This window comes from Dasypus novemcinctus, chromosome 1, assembly GCF_030445035.2.
Source record: "Dasypus novemcinctus isolate mDasNov1 chromosome 1, mDasNov1.1.hap2, whole genome shotgun sequence".
Taxonomy (NCBI): domain Eukaryota; kingdom Metazoa; phylum Chordata; class Mammalia; order Cingulata; family Dasypodidae; genus Dasypus; species Dasypus novemcinctus.
The window spans coordinates 204361645-204379283 of record NC_080673.1 but is presented as its reverse complement, the minus strand read 5'-3'; the positions used below and the strand labels follow the sequence as shown (position 1 = coordinate 204379283).

Below are 17639 nucleotides of genomic sequence, written 5' to 3'. Positions count from 1 at the left end.
GCCTCCGCGAAAGGCTTATTGAGCGGCTGCTAGGTGCCGGGCAGGGTGCTGGGAGGCAGGGAGGCCGCGGCAAGTGTGGCCGGTCCATCCTCGGGGGGACGCCTGCACCCCACTCTCAGCAGGCAGAGCCGGCCTTCCCGCAGGGCCTCCCGAGAGGTGCACCCTCGAGGGACCTCCTCTCTCCAAGGCGCGCAGGGCCTGGCCGGACGCTGTGGGGTATTGTTGGACCCACGAGCCTGGTTTCTGCTCAGGAGAGGGCGTGGCCTTGACTTTTTTTTTTAAGATTTATTTTATTTCTTTCTCTTCCCATCCCCCAGTTGTCTGCTCTCTGTGTCCATTCACTGTGTGTCCTTCTGCATCCACATGCATTATCCGGCGGCACTGGAAAACTGCATCTCTTTTTTTGTTGTTGCATCATCTTGCTGCGTCAGCTCTCCCTGTGTGCGGCACCATTCCTGGGCAGCTGTGCTTTTTTCACGCGGGTTGGCTCTCCTTACAGGGCACACTCCTTGCACATGGGGCTCCCCTATGTGGGGGACACCCCTGCGTGGCAGGGCACTCCTTGCGCGCATCAGCTCTGCTTGTGGGCCAGCTCCACACAGGTCAGGAGGCCCTGGGTTTGAACCCTGGACCCTCCATATGGTAGACGGACGCCCTATCAGTTGAGCCGTGTCCGCTTCCCCATGGCATTGACTTTTCTGTTGTGAGAACAGGACTGGGACCTGGTAGCACTGAGAAGACGCACAAGGCGGTGAGCGGAGTTGTGTGAGCAGTGCGCAAGCCCCTGGCCGGGCAGGGGCCCTGCCCAGAGGCTGGGGTGCCTTCCAGAGCACTTGGCCTTCCACAGGGCGCCGGGGCCTGTCCTCAAGTCCCAGCGCATCCAGTCTGCTGGGAGGTGGGGGTGGTGAGAAAGCTCCGAATTGGAGATGGAGGCAGCACGGACGGGGGTCCCGGCGAGGCCGCAGCTTCTCCAAGCCGGCCTGGGCTTCGGCACCCTGTGGCCCTAGTGTGTCCCCTCCTGGTGGAGCCCCAAGTTCAATGGGCCGTGTTTGTCAGGGGCCTCGCATCTGTCCTGGCTCTGGGACTGCTCTGCCCACAACCCAGCTGCCCGTCGGGAGGGTGTGCCTGGGAGACACAGCCTCGGTGTCATTTGTTCTGTTTCTGCAAGCGGGAGGGAAGGGGTTGGGGCCTTGGTAAAAAAAGAGGCTTTTCTCCCGTCCCTTTTCCCTTTGGACCTGCATGGTGAGAAAACCCCGTCCTTGCGTTTCTTCGTCTGTGCTGGGAAGAAGGAGGCGCCTGGTCTCTCCATCGGTCGCAGGAAAACCCGGGGCGGGATGGAAACCCCCGCCTTAGACACCCCGCCCGACCCCCCGTGGGGCAGGCTCTGCAGGCAGATGGCCTCTGTGCCTTCTCGTTTTCAGGCAGGGACCACAGGCCCGGAACGGGGCGTGGCACTCCCTGGGCAGTGAGTCGGGCTCCGGCCCCGTTCTGGGGGCCAGGGAGGGATATGGATGAAACCCCAGGGAGTGGACACCCCGGGGGGTGGGCAGCCAGCCGAGAGCCCAAAGAGCAGGTCGTCCTGGTGCAGGGAGGGCAGGGGGGAGGTGCCGGGGGTGGGCGCAGCCATGCCGGGGGCAAGGGGACGTTGGCGCGACTCGGAGGGGCTGTCGGCTCGGCCGGGTAGGCCTGCAGCGAGGGAGAGGACCCCCGCAGAGGCGGAGCGTGACTGAGGACGGGCACGGAGTCAGGGGCTGCACAGAGCTGGGGGCTGGCGTGGAGGCCAGGTGGGCAGGCAGGCCGAGGGGCCCCCGGAGGGCTGGGTCCTGGCCCCTGGGTGGGCACAAGGCCCGAGACGGCCAGCAGCACCTGGCGTGGTCTGCCTTGGGCGTTTAAGGACCAAGTGGGAGCAGGAGAAGCGGGAAGCCAACGTGGTGACGTGGGCAGGGGAGGACATCCCAGGCCGCAGGCGGAAGATTTCAGAGGCCAGAAACAGGGTGGCCCGCTGGAAACAGAGAGGCGCGGGGCTCCCCCGAGGTGAGGGGGAATCGGAGTGGCAGTGTGCGCAGGCGCCGGGGAGCTTCTGGGGAGCGGGGACAGGCAGTGGCCGGTCTGCCCTCGCTCGAGCACCCCGGGCGGCCTCAGGAAGGACGGGCTGGAGGCTGCCAGCCAGGGCGGGTGCCCACACGAGCGTCCAGAGACGCGGCGGGAGGTCAGGAAAATCCACAGGTGCGGGGGACTGGGGGAACTGAGCAATCGACACTGGGGGGTCTGGCTCAGGTCGGGGGTGCCTTAGGTCAGAGATGGAGGCTGGACAGCTGGTAACACACTGAGCTGCAGGGTCCAGCTCCCAGGTGGGCCCGGGCCAGCGAGGCCTGAGCCCAGGGGCGCAGGCATAGCCAGGGGTGCAGCCACCCCTGCCTGACCGCAGGGCTGTTTCCTGAGCTCACCCCACTCCCCCTAAATGGCCCGAGACCCCAAAGGACCTGCTGCACAGGTGTGTCTCCTGCCCCACGCCCAGCCTCACCCTCCTCCTCCTGCTTCCCCTTTCTCCTGCTGGGAGAGAGGGGGCGGCCGGGCGAGCTGTGGGGCAGCGCCGGAGCTGGGCAGGACGGCCCGAGAGAGCCGCCTCGAAGGAGAGGGATGGAGAGAAGGGCGGGTTGGGGGGCCAGGAGGGGCTGCAGCCAGCTGCCGGGTGTCCACAGGAGCCTGGGGACCCCCAAGGGGTAATGGCCAGCCGGGCCGGTACAATAGATCTTTCCGGAAGGGGCTGGCCTCCAGCTGGATGGACAGGTGCTCTCTGCCCCTTTCTCCTCTCCAGCCTTCCAGAAAATGCAGTGGGAGAGTACCCTGGCCCAGGGGAGGGTGCCGTGGCCGCCCCCGCTGGCAGGGACTACCCTGCCCTCCCTCCCCAGCCCCGTTCAGCGAGAGGCCCGCGACGGAGCAGGAGCCCCTCGGGAGCGTTCCCTGGAGGTCCGCTGCGGGCGCTGGGCTCTGGGCCACCCCCAGGCTTCCCTGCGCCCAGAGGCCTGTCTGCCCACTTGGGGACTGGACAGGGGGGCCTCCCGGCACCTGCGGGCAGGGACGAGCCACGGACAGTGCGTGCGTCTGTGTGGGTTATGTGTGGTGACCCCTCTCGGGCCCTCTCGTCCCCTCCAGCTCTGCTTCAGGCCCCCTTGTCCCCCCCCCCCAGAAGCTCTGCCCCTCCCCCCCCCACCTGGCCTTGGAGCACTTTCCCTAAAGCCCTTCCATGCTCCTCTCTGCCCCCCGCCTGTCGGCTCCACCCGCAGGACCCGCATGAGCCTCTCTGCGCCGTGGAGTGTCCCAACCCCTCGGGGGGCCCTCCCAGAGCAGGGGCAAGGCCCCCGAAAGCCTCTTGCAGGTTTCCTGAGCAGCCCCTTCTTTCACATCTGGTGGAACCAACACGGGGGCACTATGTTCCAGGGACGGCAGCCCAGCCTTCCCCCGGGGCTCACCGCAGTGTCCCCCTGGAGATGGGAGAGCCAAGCAGGTGGGCAGCGGCCACGAGCCCACATGAGCGATCAGGCAGGGGCCCTTGTCAGGACACCCCCCAGGTTTGAGCCTCCGCCTGCCGCTTGCTGTGTGACCTTGGGCACATGAGCAAACCTCTCTGAGTTTGCAAACTCCTTATCTGTAAAAGCAGGGCTGATAAATCCTCCTGGTAGGAAGCATCTTGAGGCTTAATGGAGCTCACTTGGGGGGAACACCAGCACCCCGAGGCCCAGCCCTCAGGGGTCTTGGGGTCCGTGTGATCCCAGAGGCCAGGCTCTGGCGTGTCCCCTCCCACCCCTCTCCTGCTTTCTCCCATCAGGAAGCCTGAAGGCTCTGACAGTTCAAGGGCATCAGGGTCACAGTCAGTCAGGGCTTGGCCGGCCCCCCGTCCAGGTCCCCCCTTGCTCCTGTGGGGTCCCCGAGGCTCAGAGAGGGGACCCGGACATGCGCAGGGCCCCACAGCTGCAAAGTCACATATTCCGTGCACCAGGGAACCAGAAGGCTTTCGTGTTGCCAGTGACATTGGTGACACTCTGCCCAGGGAGTGGCTTATTAATTGTCCCCAGAGCCAAAACCCCAGAAGGAGCCCTGCACCTCCCAGCCGGAACAGTCCCCAACCAGGCCATCTCCACGCACGTCCTGCAGTCACTTGACCCTCGGATGAACCAGCCCGGAAGAGGTACACATGCAAGAACGCGCTCAGGGCGGCAAACTTGGCCCAGTGGTTAGGGCATCCGTCTACCACATGGGAGGTTCGTGATTCAAGCCCCGGGCCTCCTGACCCGTGTGGAGCTGGCCCATGTGCAGTGCTGATGCGCACAAGGAGTGCCGTGCCACTAGGGTATGCCCCGCGTAGAGGAGCCCCATGCACAAGGAGCGCACCCTGTAAGGAGAGCCGCCCAGCGCGAAAGAAAGTGCAGCCTGCCCAGGAATGGCGCTGCACACATGGAGAGCTGACACAACGAGATGATGCAACCAAAAGAGACACAGATTCCCGGGCTGCTAACAACAACAGAAGCGGACAAAGAAGACGCAACAAATAGACACAGAGAACAGACAACCGGAGTGGGGGGAAAAGGGGAGAGAAATAAATAAATAAATCTTTAAAAAAAAAAAAAAGAACGAGCTCAGGACCCCCAGAACACCCCCAGCAGAGTGCAGAGGGGAAGCGGCCATGGGGAGTGGCGGGGAGCCTGGTGACCCTGAGCTCAGACACAGGGGCAGGGTGAGTGCCCAGTGTCCAGGGGCCTGCACGGCATGGGGTCACGATTACCAGCTGCCGCCCACCCCAGGTCCTGATTTCTCCACGTGGGCTTCTTTCCCTGATGCACACCTGCACATGCACACCTGCACACACGCACACGTGTGCACACGGACATGCACGCGCACACAGGCACACGTGTGCACACACAGGCATACACATGCACACAGGCACACGCACACAGGAGCATACAGCCTCACACTCCTAAAGACCATCTGACACGCAGGTCCCTAGAAGACCCCGAGCCCCGGCCAGCCCACTCTAGGGCAGGACTTACTGGGAGCAGGCGGGGTGACCACTTCCCCAAGTCCAAAGTCGGGGCCCTGCCTCTGCAGCTAGTAACCTTTGACCTTGTACAAGTCACTTACTCTAGCTACGCCTCTGCTTCCTCATTTGTAAAATGGGGTTATTGCTTTCTGTTGGCTCATGAGGGTCAAGGAAGACCACTGACTATGAGAAGAGATTTCAAAACGGGGTCCTCAACCCTGGCTGTATCACCTGGGACCTTCGAAAATTCGGGATCCACCAGGGTCGCCTGGGCCTTTGAAGATTCTGGTGGCTGATCCCACCCCAGGAAACACTCGTCTTTATTGGTCTGGATGGCAACCTTGGGGACAGGACAGCATGCCCTCTGCTCCTCCCTGCTAAGAACACCTAAACCACCTGGAAATGACACCGCAGACAAGCAGGAGAGCTCCGAAGGGGAGAAGGAGGAAGGTGGACTGGCAGGGACTTCAGGGCTTGAGGAAAACGCAGCAGCCGCGTGTCTCCTGCCCTCCGCCCTGCTGGCACCAGGTGACCCAGAGTGCAGGCTAGGAAAGCACTCTCCATCCCGCCACCCAGAATCTCTGGTCGCCTGTCTGGTGGCACTGGGTAGCCCTGAGAAGTGCTTTCTGTCCCCACGAGCAGACCAGAACAGCACTGCAAGGTTTCTGAAAATGAAATTGTGGCTGGAACCACAGCCTATAAAAGCAGGTCAGGGCCAGCACACCAACCCTACAAAGGGTGACTGCCTACTAAAATAGATTAAATAGGATCCAGAGTCTCCTAACATAGTGTCCACAATATCTAGGGTACAAGTAAAAATCACTCATCATACCAAGAACCAAGAAAATAACTTGAATGAGAAAAGACAAAGCAGTGATGCCAACTCTGAGATTAGTCTGATATTGGAATTACAAGGATGTGAAAGCAGCCACCATAAAAATGCCTCAACAAGCAATTGCAAATACTCTTGAAACAAATGGAAAAGTAGAAAACTTCACCAAAGCCATCAAAGATGTATAAGAAGAAACTGATGAAATTGCAAAACTTAAAAATACAATAACCAAATTTTTAAAAATAAAAAGGGTTTAATAATAGAATAATAACATAGAAGAATATGACAGAGGAGGGAACTGGACACTGAAATGATAGAAATTATCCAATGGGAACAACAGAAAATTTTTTTAAATTGAGGCATCTTAGGTATCGATGGGAGTATTCATCAGAATCCCAGAAGGAGAGGAGGAGGAGAGTGAGCTGAAAAAAGTGTTCAAAAATAAATAAATAATGGTTGAAAAGTCCCCAAATATGGTGAAAAACATAAACCTATACATTCAAGAAGCTAAGCAAACCCCAAAGAAATTTACACCAAGACACATTATAATTAAGCTTCTGGGAAACTAGACAAAGAAAAAATATTGAAAGCAGCCAGAGGAAAAAGGCTCATTCCCCATGGGCAACAGCAATTCAAATGATAGCCGGTTTCTCATCTGGAATGTAGAGGCCAGAATGAAGTGTCCCGTTTTTAAAGCACTGTGAAAAAGAGCTGTTAGGGAAGTGGATTTGGCTCAATAGATAGAGCGTCCACCTGCCACATGGGAGGTCCAGGGTTCAAGCCCAGGGCCTCCTGACCCATGTGGTGAGCTGGCCCACACGCAGTGCTCATGAGCACAAGGAGTGCCCTGCCACGCAGGGGTGTCCCCCATGTGGGGGAGCCCCACATGCAAGGAGTGTGCCCTGTAAGGAGAGCTGTCCCACGCGAAAAAAGTGCAGCCTGCCCCGGAGTGGTGCCGCACACACGGAGAGCACGCAGCAAGATGATGCAACAAGAAGAGACACATATTCCTGGTGCCGCTGACAAGAATACAAGCAAACACAGAAGAACACACAGCGAATGGACACAGAGAGCAGAAAACTGGGGCAAGGGGTGGGGAAGGGGAGAGAAATAAATAAAAAATAAATCTTTAACATAAAAAAGAACTGTTAACTGCAAGTTCTGCATTCAGTGAAAACATCCTTCAGGAAAGAAGGGGAAATAAAGTCTTTCTCAAACTAAGGAAAGCCAAGAGAACTTGTTGCTGGCAGATTTTCTCCTAAAGAATGGCTAAAGGAAGTTCTCCAAGTGGAGAGGAAATGAAAACAGAAGAAACCTTGGAGCTTCAGAAAGGAAAAAGGAATACTGAAATAGGTTAAAAAAAAAAATAGGACTATCCTTCCCATGAGTTTCTTAAATCATATTTCATAGTTGAAGCAAATCTTTACACCACCATCTGATGCCGGTGTTCAGTGTATATAGAAGATGCACTTGAGACAACTGGATTTTTAAGAAAGCAGGCAGGATGCAGGGACCCAAACAGAGGCAGGGGTTCTAACTTCTCCAAGGGGTAAAATGCCGTTGGTGGTAGACGGCAACGCGGGCTCTGGGGATTCTAAAAGCTCTCCCGGGCCATGCAGGGTGCAGGCAGGGCGGAGAGGCACTGGCTTCCGAGACTGTGCAGGGTGAGGCGCGGGGGAAGTGGTTTTCAAGGCTTAGTGTGCGTCAGAATCACCTGGCTCCTCAGAATTCCCATTGGGTCCAGATGGGATAGACCCGAGAATTTGTGTTTTGAGCAAGTCCCCAGGTACAGCTGCTAGGCCAGCACCCCACTTTTTTTTTTTTAAGATTTATTTTTATTTATTTCTCTCCCCTTCCTCCCCGCCCCCCCAGTTGTCTGCTCTCTGTGTCCATTCGCTGTGTGTTCTTCTGTGACCACTTCTATCCTTATCAGCACCACCAGGAATCTGTGTTTCTTTTTGTTGCGTCATCTTGCTGTGTCAGCTCTCCGTGTGTGTGGCACCATTCCTGGGCAGGCTGCACTTTCTTTCGCACTGGGCGGCTCTCCTTATGGGGTGCACTGCGGCGGCTTGCTCGGTCGGTAGAGGTGGGGTCTGGCTGCGGACGAGGGGTCGGTCCCGCTTGGGACGAGGGGTCGATCCCACTTGGGACGAGGGGTCGGTCCCACTTGGGACGAGCGGTCGGTCCGGCAGCAGACGAGGGGTCGGTCTCACAGGGGTTGCGCGGTTCGGCTGACGGGGTCGCCCGGCGAAGCCGGCGACGAAGGGGTCGCCCGGAGAAGCAGGCGACGAACTGGGGACAAGGGAGGCCAGGCCCTTGTCGGGGGCTCTCAGGACTGGAGGGCGCACGGCAGAAGAACTACCGCGGAGACAAGGTAAACACGCAAGTCCACTTTATTGAGGGAGAGGCAACAGTTTTATAGGGGCTGGGGAAGGCTGATTGGTTGAAGCCACGCCCTGTTCTGATTGGTTGCCGGCGAAAGGTCAGTGGGCGGTACTGGACGGGGGAGGGGTGGTGGTTAGGGATTGGCTGTCGCTGTTGCTGGGGGAAGGGGCAGGGTTTAGGGATTGGTGGCTGCTGTTGCTGCTGTCGGGGGAAGGGAAAAGGGCAGACTGGATTTTTCCGCCCACGCCTGGCTGTTGCTGCTGTCGGGGGGGAGGGAAAAGGGCAGACTGGATTTTTCCGCCCTGCGCCTGCGCAGGGAGAAAGAAGAAGAAGGGTGCCACCCCACAAGGCATCGTGTGGCGCCATCCGGGAGGAGGGGCGGCCGCGGAAGCATGGCTGCCGAGAAGGGGAGACCCGAGGGCACTCTGTGCCCATGCCGAGCTTCCTTCAGGGGTGGCGGTGGGCCCGACCAGCCACCCTATTATGGGGGCAGCGGCTTGGCCTGCCGCGGCTGCTCCCCCGCCAGGCCAGCAAACCACACTTCAGCCCGAGGGGTGACCGCAGTGCACTCCTTGCACGTGGGACTACCCTACACAGGGACACCCCTGCGTGGCAGGGCACTCCTTGTGTGCATCAGCACTGCACATGGGCCAGCTCCACATGGGTCAAGGAGGCCCGGGGTTTGAACTGCGGACCTCCCATGTGGTCGCCCTAACCACTGGGCCAAGTCCACTTCCCCCAGCACCCCACTTTGAAGGTCCTTGCTGTGTGGTCTTTGGCTGATGAGGGGCTCCTGCGCCTCGACTGCCAGGTCCCCATGATCCCAGACTGTGCCTGGCTCTGCGTGCCCCGGGGGGACCCCAGGCAGCAGGTCGAGGCTCGTTGGGTCTGGGGCCACTGCTACCTGGTCTGAAAGCCCTGGGCAGGTGTCTCCATGTCTCCGGCCCTCAGATTCCCCTTCCATGAAAGGAGACTTGGGTGGCTTGGTGCCCTGGAGGAACCTCGAGAGGGGCTGAGAGGACCGAGCCACGGCCCATCCCAGCTCCCCCGCTTCAGCCTTCCCAGCTCCGCTGCGACCTGTTTATAGATCGGGGTTCACATAAGGTTTCGTGTGACAAGAGCGTTCCTCTGGTAAAACAAGTTTGAGAATGCTGACCTTGAGATTGTCAAGGCCCATTCTGGAACCTTCCGTGGTCCACCAGGGGGCAAATAAGCCCTAAGGCCGGTCCCCCAGCTGAGGTGTCCCCTAGAGCTTCCCTGAATCCACCTGTGACCCATGCAGGACTTCTTCTCTGTCCTCGTTGAGTCTGTCCGGAACCCCAGAAATGAAGCACTCCTGGGTAAGCAGGCATCTTTCGCAGACCGGTGTTTCAAGGGCAGCTTTCAGAGAAGGGCCGCCCTGGGCGCAGGTGGGTGGGACGTCGTGGGCGCCCTGCCGTCTCCCCTTCGAGGCGCCGCCCCCGGCTCTGTACCCCCACGGCCCTGGGAGCCCTGAGCCCTCGTGGGGCGGCCGGCAGCATCCAGGCGCAAGCGTGACAGGTGGGGCGTGGGTGCCGTGGCCTGAGCCGCTGGTGCCGGGAGCGGGGCTGGGGGCGGGGGCCACAGGTGAGGCAGGGGTGGCCGCTGTTCTGTGAGGGTCCACACACTGCTGGGAAAGACAGGCTCCCGGCGGGGGGGAGCACACTGCGGCCCACGCAGCGAGGGGGCTGCAGGGAAGCCCCCGGCCCACCCTAGGGAGCAGGGGCCGGCGGCCGAGCCAAGAGGCCAAGGCGGGGGCTCCCAGCAGGAGTAGCACGAGAACAAACGTGGCGGGCGAGGGCAGGGGCTTGGCACAGGGACCCCCGCGTGGCCGCTGCCCCCGGTCCAGGCGGCCCCTGCCTCCCTCCAGTGGCCCCGGGTTCTGCTGCTCTCTGCCTCTTCCAGAATGCACCCCACCTTTGTCTCTGAGCCCGGGGGCACCGCGGGCTGTCCTCTGGGGGGGGGGTGGTCTCAGACTCCTGGCCAGCCTGGGGAGCCAGCAGTGGAGGGGGACCAGGAGGGCCCGCCTGCCCCCACGGCGCCAGCCAGCGTCACCCACAGGGGAATTTAGGGCCCAGCATCTCCAGATTGCCTTTCTTTCTTTTTTTTTTTCCCAAGAGAAGCTAGAAATTAAGAGTTTCAATGTGAAGCCCCAGTTGTAAAACCACTCGCGATTTTTTTAAAATGTCCCCAGACCTGATGGTGCTCTCATTCGGCCCCCACATGGCTGGCAGGGCTTAGCGCGGCCCTTCCCACCACGGGGACCCAGGCTTTGGCCTGCTCCAACCCTGCCCCCCGCTTCCGGGGCCTTCTCTGGGCCTGCAACTTCCGGTCTGTAAGACGAGGGTCTCGGCCGGCCGGGTGGATGGTGCCAAGGGCGCGGGCCCGTCTGCAAACGCAGGTGCCAGCCTGCTTTGGGCTCCGTGGCATGCCTGGGCAGGCTTGGGCCCGTCGCCCCTTCCGGAAGCTTCTTGGCCAGTCTGTGCCCTGGGGAACAAGGAGCCACGACCGGCACGGGGCGTTGACGTGGCCGTGGGGGCAGCGGCCGCCCAGCCTGGATCTGAGGGGACTCCCGGGGGTCCCCTGCCTTCCCCGGCCCCCCGCTGGCCCCGGGCAGAAGCCCCCGCACCCTCCGAGCCTCGGCCAGCCCCTCCTCCACCGCGCCCGGCCACGTCCCTGCATGACCAAGCTGTGCTGTGTCTGTTTCAGGACTCCCCCATTCCAAATCTGACTCTCTCCCAGGACACGGGAAGGATGGCCTGGACCTCCGGGTAGGTACCCCCCCCCACCCGGCGCGCTGAGTTCTAACGAGTGACCGCCGCGTGCCCACGCTTCCTGACCGCACAGGATGCGCGCAGAGGGCACCCACCCCCCTCTGCCTGGCGCTGCGCCGAAGGCTGCTGCCACCGCCACCACCGCTGCTTTTTCATCCTAGGACCCCAGCAGACCTCTCCCTGTCCCCAGCCCCCAGGGAGACCTCAGTTGGGTGGGGGAGGGCACCCAGCACCCTAATCCTAGCTAGGAGACCCCCACTCACTGAGACCCTCCTTCTGGGCCGAGCACCTGCTCAGACTCCTAAAGGGTGGTTGTATTTAACGAGACAACGGGAGCGGAGCCCACGCCTTCCTGGAGGAAAACGGGCCCTTGGCTCTTGGCCTCCCCTAAGAGCATGCTTCCCAGCTACGCGCCGGGTGAAAGAGACCCCTCCGAGCAGCACAGAGGAGAATGTCCATTTGCGTCTCCTGGCAGAGGCTGGTTTGAGCCCTGGTGTTTCTGAATCCCAGAACTCCCAGACATGAGCCCGGGCAAGCCGGTGCCTGACGTGCCCCCCATGGGGTCGTCAGCCCCCTGGGAAGAGCCGCTCACTGTTGTCCTCCTTCCCATTGCTTGACCGGGCCTCCGGGGCAGAGCGCGTTGGTGGCACCCGAGTCCCCAGCCCCAGGAGACCTGCTGCCCCCCGCTGAGGCAGCCTCTTCCCAATGTGAGAACGTTTGCCTTCAGCCCCAGGAGAAGCCTCTGCCAACTCAAGTCCCCGTTTGATACACCAGGCGTGTCCCGTCCCCAAGGCCAAGGCCGCAGGGACAAGCCAGCAGCAGGACGTGGTCCCCGGTAGCTGCGGGCGTCCTCTTGGGCTGTATCGGTTCGCTCTGTCTTCGTTGGCCTCCACGGTACCTGCTGCCGTGTCTCCACGCCAGGCCCATGCCCTGGGGTCACCCTGGCCCGGTCTCTGCATGGTCTCGTTCTAACGAATGCCCTCATCCCCACCCCCCACTAACCGCTCTTCCTATTCCGACATGGGCCGAGTCGGGAAACAGGCATGTGGCATACTTCTTTGAATTTCACCTGCATGCGGGAAGCAGGGGGCTGAGAAAGATAGGCCAGCGTGCACGGTGTCCCTCCATCTCTGAGAAGTGCAAATCCCTGCAGCCCAGGGTTCCGAGGCCTGAGGACAGGACAGCAACAGAACTTTCTAGAATGTTCTCTTCTCACCTGGAATAGCTGTTGCTGAACTGGGCCAGGCCAGGGTGTTCAACTACCCAGATCAAGTCCTGGGGGACTCTGCTCGATACATGGAAGAAAATTGCCAGCCCGTTTTCAGTCCTGCGTCGTCGGCACTTGAGCCTTTTCTTGGCGCGCAGGTGGAAGGGCTGGATCGTACCTCCGGCTTCTGTAGAGAAGGCTGCGGTCCCCAGACCGGCCAGCAGGTACACGGTCTTCTTGCCTTTCCTAGAACGGTTAGAGCAGGATGCTGAACTTGACAAAACCAAGAGCTGACGCCTCTGTGAGCAGATTTCTCCTGCTAGCCTGTAGGATGGAAAGAAGAGTGTTAGAGAAAACTGTGTGTCCTGTGTATTCTTGGAGAGACAAAAAGACTAAATTTATCATGCGAGGGATTTTAGCTCTTCGCCTGGCTTGTGCGGGAGATCGGGGACTAATATAGCTGACTCCACTTTGGGGTTCTTTTTTCCTGCTGACTTCTCTCCCATGTTTTTCACTCCTAAGACTCTTAAGTTCATGGCAGTTGTGCTGGATAGAGTTGCATGAACCCTGAATTGGTAAAGGGGAAATGAAGGGTAGGTCCCGTGAGCCTCCGGCCACACGTTAGCTGATCAGTACACGACATTATCGCCTGCCGGTTCTGGTCTGAATGCGGCGGGATCTTCTGCCTCCTCCTCCAATGTGCTTACGATGATTCCTAGAAGGGCTCTGTTTCCCCAGCCTTTTAGAGACTTAGCCCCCCCTGGAAGCAGCACCACTGCCTTCAGAACACTTCAGGGACTCATTTAACAGAGCCTGTGCTCTTGCATTGATGTTCGGCCATATGCTGCATCAAGAGGCAGGGGATTGGAGCTCATTAAATAAGGCATTGACTAGCTCACTGTGCTCGAGTCTGAGAATGGCCTCAAAAACACCCATGGGTATTGCTTTTGTGGTTACAAATTTAAATGAGTAAAAAAAAAAAAAAAACAAATTTAAATGAGTAGGTGAATTTGCAAATATGGAACCCGGGAATAATGAGCCTGGACAGGGAGATTCCTGGTCCACCAAACATCTGGGCCTTTGCAGTGCAGCCAGCCCAGCTCCTGGCCTCTGCCCCTCACTCTGCACCTCTGCATAAGGCACAGCAGGCAGTGCCATTGGCCTGCGGTGCTCCTAAGTTATTTCTTAGTTGTTTCTTGTCTTGTTTTTATGTCCAGAGAGGATCCTAAATGGCCTTAAGTAAAAACACAGATGCAGTGAGACAAAACCCCATTAACGCTAAATTGCAAAGGAGGAGAGGAGGAAAGTACAAGAGAAAGAATTTGTACAAGAATTTGATATACAAGAGAATATCAAAAACGAATAGAAGAACACTGTACAAGTAACACCCTATGAAAGCTTAAGTCTGCGCTTCCTAACAGCCAAGGCATAGGGCCAGACAGGACAAGTGATGGGGTTTTCATTATCTGAGGGAAGGAGCGAAATCAGTTCATCAGGGAAAGCTGAGGTTTTCCCGGCTCTTGCTCGGGGAATTTGTTCCAAGGTCCCAGCGGTCCTCAGCACGGTACACCTCAGAGCTCACCCCGCTATCCTGCCAACCAATCCCTCTCCAGAGCCTGGTGTGTGGTGGATGTTCCCCCACTTGTGGAATAAAGAAGGTGCAGACACCTGCTGCAGGTTTCCCTGTGGATGGGGCAGCGAGGTTCCTGCATGTGCCACCTGTCCTGTTAAGAGAGCGACCACCAGCCAGCAGACAGAGCCTCGTGATGCACCCCTGGAAGAAATCCCATTCTGAAAAAGCCTGGTGCTGAATGTGAATGGACTGGACATCAGATTGTGGTAGGAAAAATAACGTGTGTGATTACAAGATACACACTTAAAAAGTACATCTTAGAGCTCTCCGATTAGAAGACGGAAACTGTTAGATTAGAGAAAACAACAGCATGTATGATTATAAGATGCACATTTAAAATTGTTTTGAAAGGATTAGAAATAAAAGGGTGGGAAAGAGAGACAAAAAGTCACAAATAGAAAGCAGGAGTGACAATATTAATGTAATGAGATACAAGGTTAAAAGGCATTAATAGGCTAAAGGGGGAGCACTGGTTCATGAGAAAGGCAAAATTTCTAAAGCAGGTATAGCATTCATAAACTTAGATGCACCAAGCAACAGGGCAATGCCAGAGACCTTGGTAAAATATAAGTGTGATAGGCAATTTAAATATGCCTTTTTTGAAATCAGACAACTGGATCTAGTGAACCTAAATAATAAAAAATACCCAATAGAGCAATTGAGTAGCATGAACAAAAAGTTTAATTTACTAGGTCTGTGTGACTAAGAAATTTATATGTTTTGAATCAAGTTTCCACATGTCCATAAAACATTTGTAAAAATCTTCATTGAGTACTGGACTACAAAGAAAACCTTAACAAATTAAAGAAGACTGATGGTCCAGCTGTAATGCTGGAAAGAACACGTGCATTAGAATCAGATAGCCTGAACTCAAACCCCAGCTCTGCCACTGACAGTGTGTATGGCTTTGGGCAACTTACTGAATTTTCTGAGCCTTTATTTTCCAGTCTTTAAAAAAAGATCCTTTCCTCATAGAGTTATTGTGGAGACAAATAATATAACAGTTGTAAAATCTTTCCATAAACTCTATAGAGTATTAAAATAATGAATAATTGCTATGAAAGCAAGGTTCTGTCCTCTCTTACTTCCACTTCAGTGGCCACTGAGTAAAGTCACACATTCCATTGTGAACTTTAGCAAGAAAAGAATGGTGAATGGCCACTTTCTCCTTCCACTAGTAGCAATCCCAGTATAATTTTTAAAAAATAAAACACATGGGCTTCAGTTTTTACAGTACCATGTATTAGCTGTATAATCTTGGGCAGGTTGGCTACCCTCTCTGAGCCTCGACTATAAAATGGTGATAAAAATGCCCCCTTCCAAGAGTTGCAGTGAGGACTGGAAAGTGTGTCTGTAGAGCACCTGGCACATAATTTGCCAGACAAGTGGGAGAAGCCGATAGTTTGCTGTGTTTGAAATCCCTGGCTCCTCTGTCCAGAGCTGCAGGAGAATCAGCCCGGTGGCCTTTAAGGTTTTCCCAGGCCACTTCAGCTTACCTGCCAGTCCGCACTTTAAAGCAGTGACCCAAGGCTGCAGATTCTGTCCCCATCCAGATGGCCAGCAGGAGGCTCCTCTCACCTGCGCTGGAGCAGTCCTGTTTTCCCCCTTCCCCCAGAATAGCTCACCCTTCCCCCGGAGGCTCCTCTAGTCTCAGGTACTGGGAGACCAGCGGAAGCCGCGTCCACGCTCTCGCTCCAGGCCTGTTTCGATGGCCTGTAATACAGAAGGTGGACACAAGAGGGCGACCTTCCCTTTCTCGCAGGTGGGCCAGGTGTAGCGCCTCGTGGATGGCAGGTTTGCTTTACGCAGAAGAGTTTCCCCGACCTGGACGTGATCACCTGGGGGCGCTTGTCAGTATCCTGAGGAAATGGCACGAATCAAAATGTTTTTTTAACTCCTAAGGAGAATTATTTTGTGACATGGTGGAGGTGCAAGTTCCTGAGAGTCAAACAGGTGACTTTGGGTCCCACTGCTGTGACTAAGGTGAGGAGAGTGAGGCACTAACCGAAAAAGCACGAAACAAAAGACCTCCATAATCAAGATGCATAGTAGTTCAATGCAATATTTCTAAAAACCCAACTTGACTCAGAAAACTTCTATGACGACCAAACTATGCACATTTTCAGTAAAGACAGGCTTCACCCCTCCCCTTGCTTACCCGCCTCACCCTCTTTCCCACCTGCTGGACCCCACATTTCCACCAGCTCTGGGATGCAAGGAAGTTCCCAGTTGTCTCCAGGCCTCAGTTTCCCACATTTAAGGATGTTGGACTCGATGCTTTCTGCCATCTCTTCCTCTCCCCCACTCTCCAAGTTTAACTACCTCCTTACTTACTGCCTATCAAAAAAAAATTAGGTTGCTGAAAGCATTTTGTCCTGTAATGAAATCCACTAGGCTAAGAATATAATCTCTTTTTCTTTTTAATAGAAATGACTTGACATATAAATTTACAATTAGATTATATTTTTAAAAAGCATAGGGCAGAATCATATTCATTCTCTTAATGCTATTGTTGTAAACAGACTCAATTTAAAAGCTCTTAGCTTTCTTTGGAAACTTCTGAATAATAGAGCATGCCTAGCCTAGTCTGCCCCTCCCCTCCTCTCCAAGCAGTCTGCTCTCTGAGCTGATAGATGTGGGATCTAAATAAATAGCAAGTGGTTGGGAGGCAGACCTGGTCTACTTCTTCCCATAGGCAATAGTGTGACTAGTCATTGAGTAAGCAAGTAGGTTAACAAACACCGAAAGTGGAGGGAAGTTTCCATTGTAGATAATTTCCCAAGTTAGGAGTGGAGGAGCTCAGAGCTTAACTGTTTTGTCCCTTCTTGTGCTGACCAGAGCGCTAGTGGTAGATCTCAGGTCCTTGGGCCACTGGAGGCAAAAGTGCAGTGCATTCAGTTCCTTTGATTAAAAAGTGTGATAAGGGTTTTCTCTGGAGGGGAAGAGAAGTCAGTTTATTATGATGACAGGACTGTAAGAGGAAAACCAAAGCAGCAAACAGCAGGTGGTGTTTCCTTTCCTCTTCAATTCAAGTGATCCCCCTGCTCTGTCAGCGCTACAGTCTAAGCAAACTCAACTGGAAGAACAGATGAATGAGGAAGCCATGGACCTGGTCTCTGGACCCCTGCAGATAGCCTTCAATTCTCAGCATCCTTATCTTTGCAGACAAGGTAGTTTGGGGGGTTGAAGGCAGAAGAACCCATTATCTGGCCAGTGCAGAAAGATGGCATGAACAACTGTCTTTGGAGGTATACCAGACAGCAGCATTCTTATCCATCTGCACCCATGGTTTAGAGATGTAGATAGACTCCACATTGATGCTCAGCCACTTCCCAACAGCAACAAGCCTTTCTTGTAAGATGTGAACCATCACTCCTTCCTTAGCTGGTCCAATGTCGAGAAGATAGGTGCCTCCCAAACTTACTGCCTGAACCAGGTCCAAAATGATTTCTGGTTCATTTGGGACGCTGGGCATTTCCATGTCCCAATGATAGCCCAGGACATCTTGTCTGTGGAGGGGCACCTCTCCCCCTTGTGACTTGACAATTTCTCTGGCTTAAATTGGTCTCGTGAGTTGTATTATCCTCCATGGTGACAGGAGCAGATCTGACCTCTTCGGTCACCTACTACAATCTTCTCATCCTTGCTGGGGCTTTCATTAGAACCTGGTAAGAACATCTGTAGAGTTCCAGTAAGTGTCAGGGCATTCCACTCTCCATCAGACCAAATCAGATCTGGCTGGTACCCGTCAC

At 56.0% G+C, this 17639-nt stretch overlaps 1 protein-coding gene and 1 pseudogene across 9 annotated transcripts in view; one reads left to right on the top strand and one right to left on the bottom strand.

Annotated features, from left to right (window-relative positions):
• The window catches only part of ABLIM2 (actin binding LIM protein family member 2), a 161185-nt gene that overhangs the window by 125131 nt on the left and 18415 nt on the right, over nucleotides 1–17639 (top strand). For all 9 annotated transcript variants that reach the window (XM_071217458.1, XM_071217449.1, XM_071217452.1 and 6 more), the window contains one exon: nucleotides 10983–11044. In XM_071217458.1, coding sequence (XP_071073559.1) covers nucleotides 10983–11044 — 62 coding nt within the window. The remainder of the gene's footprint in view (nucleotides 1–10982; nucleotides 11045–17639) is intronic.
• LOC139438704 (tissue alpha-L-fucosidase-like) overlaps nucleotides 16943–17639 on the bottom strand; it is a 1529-nt pseudogene continuing 832 nt past the window's right edge.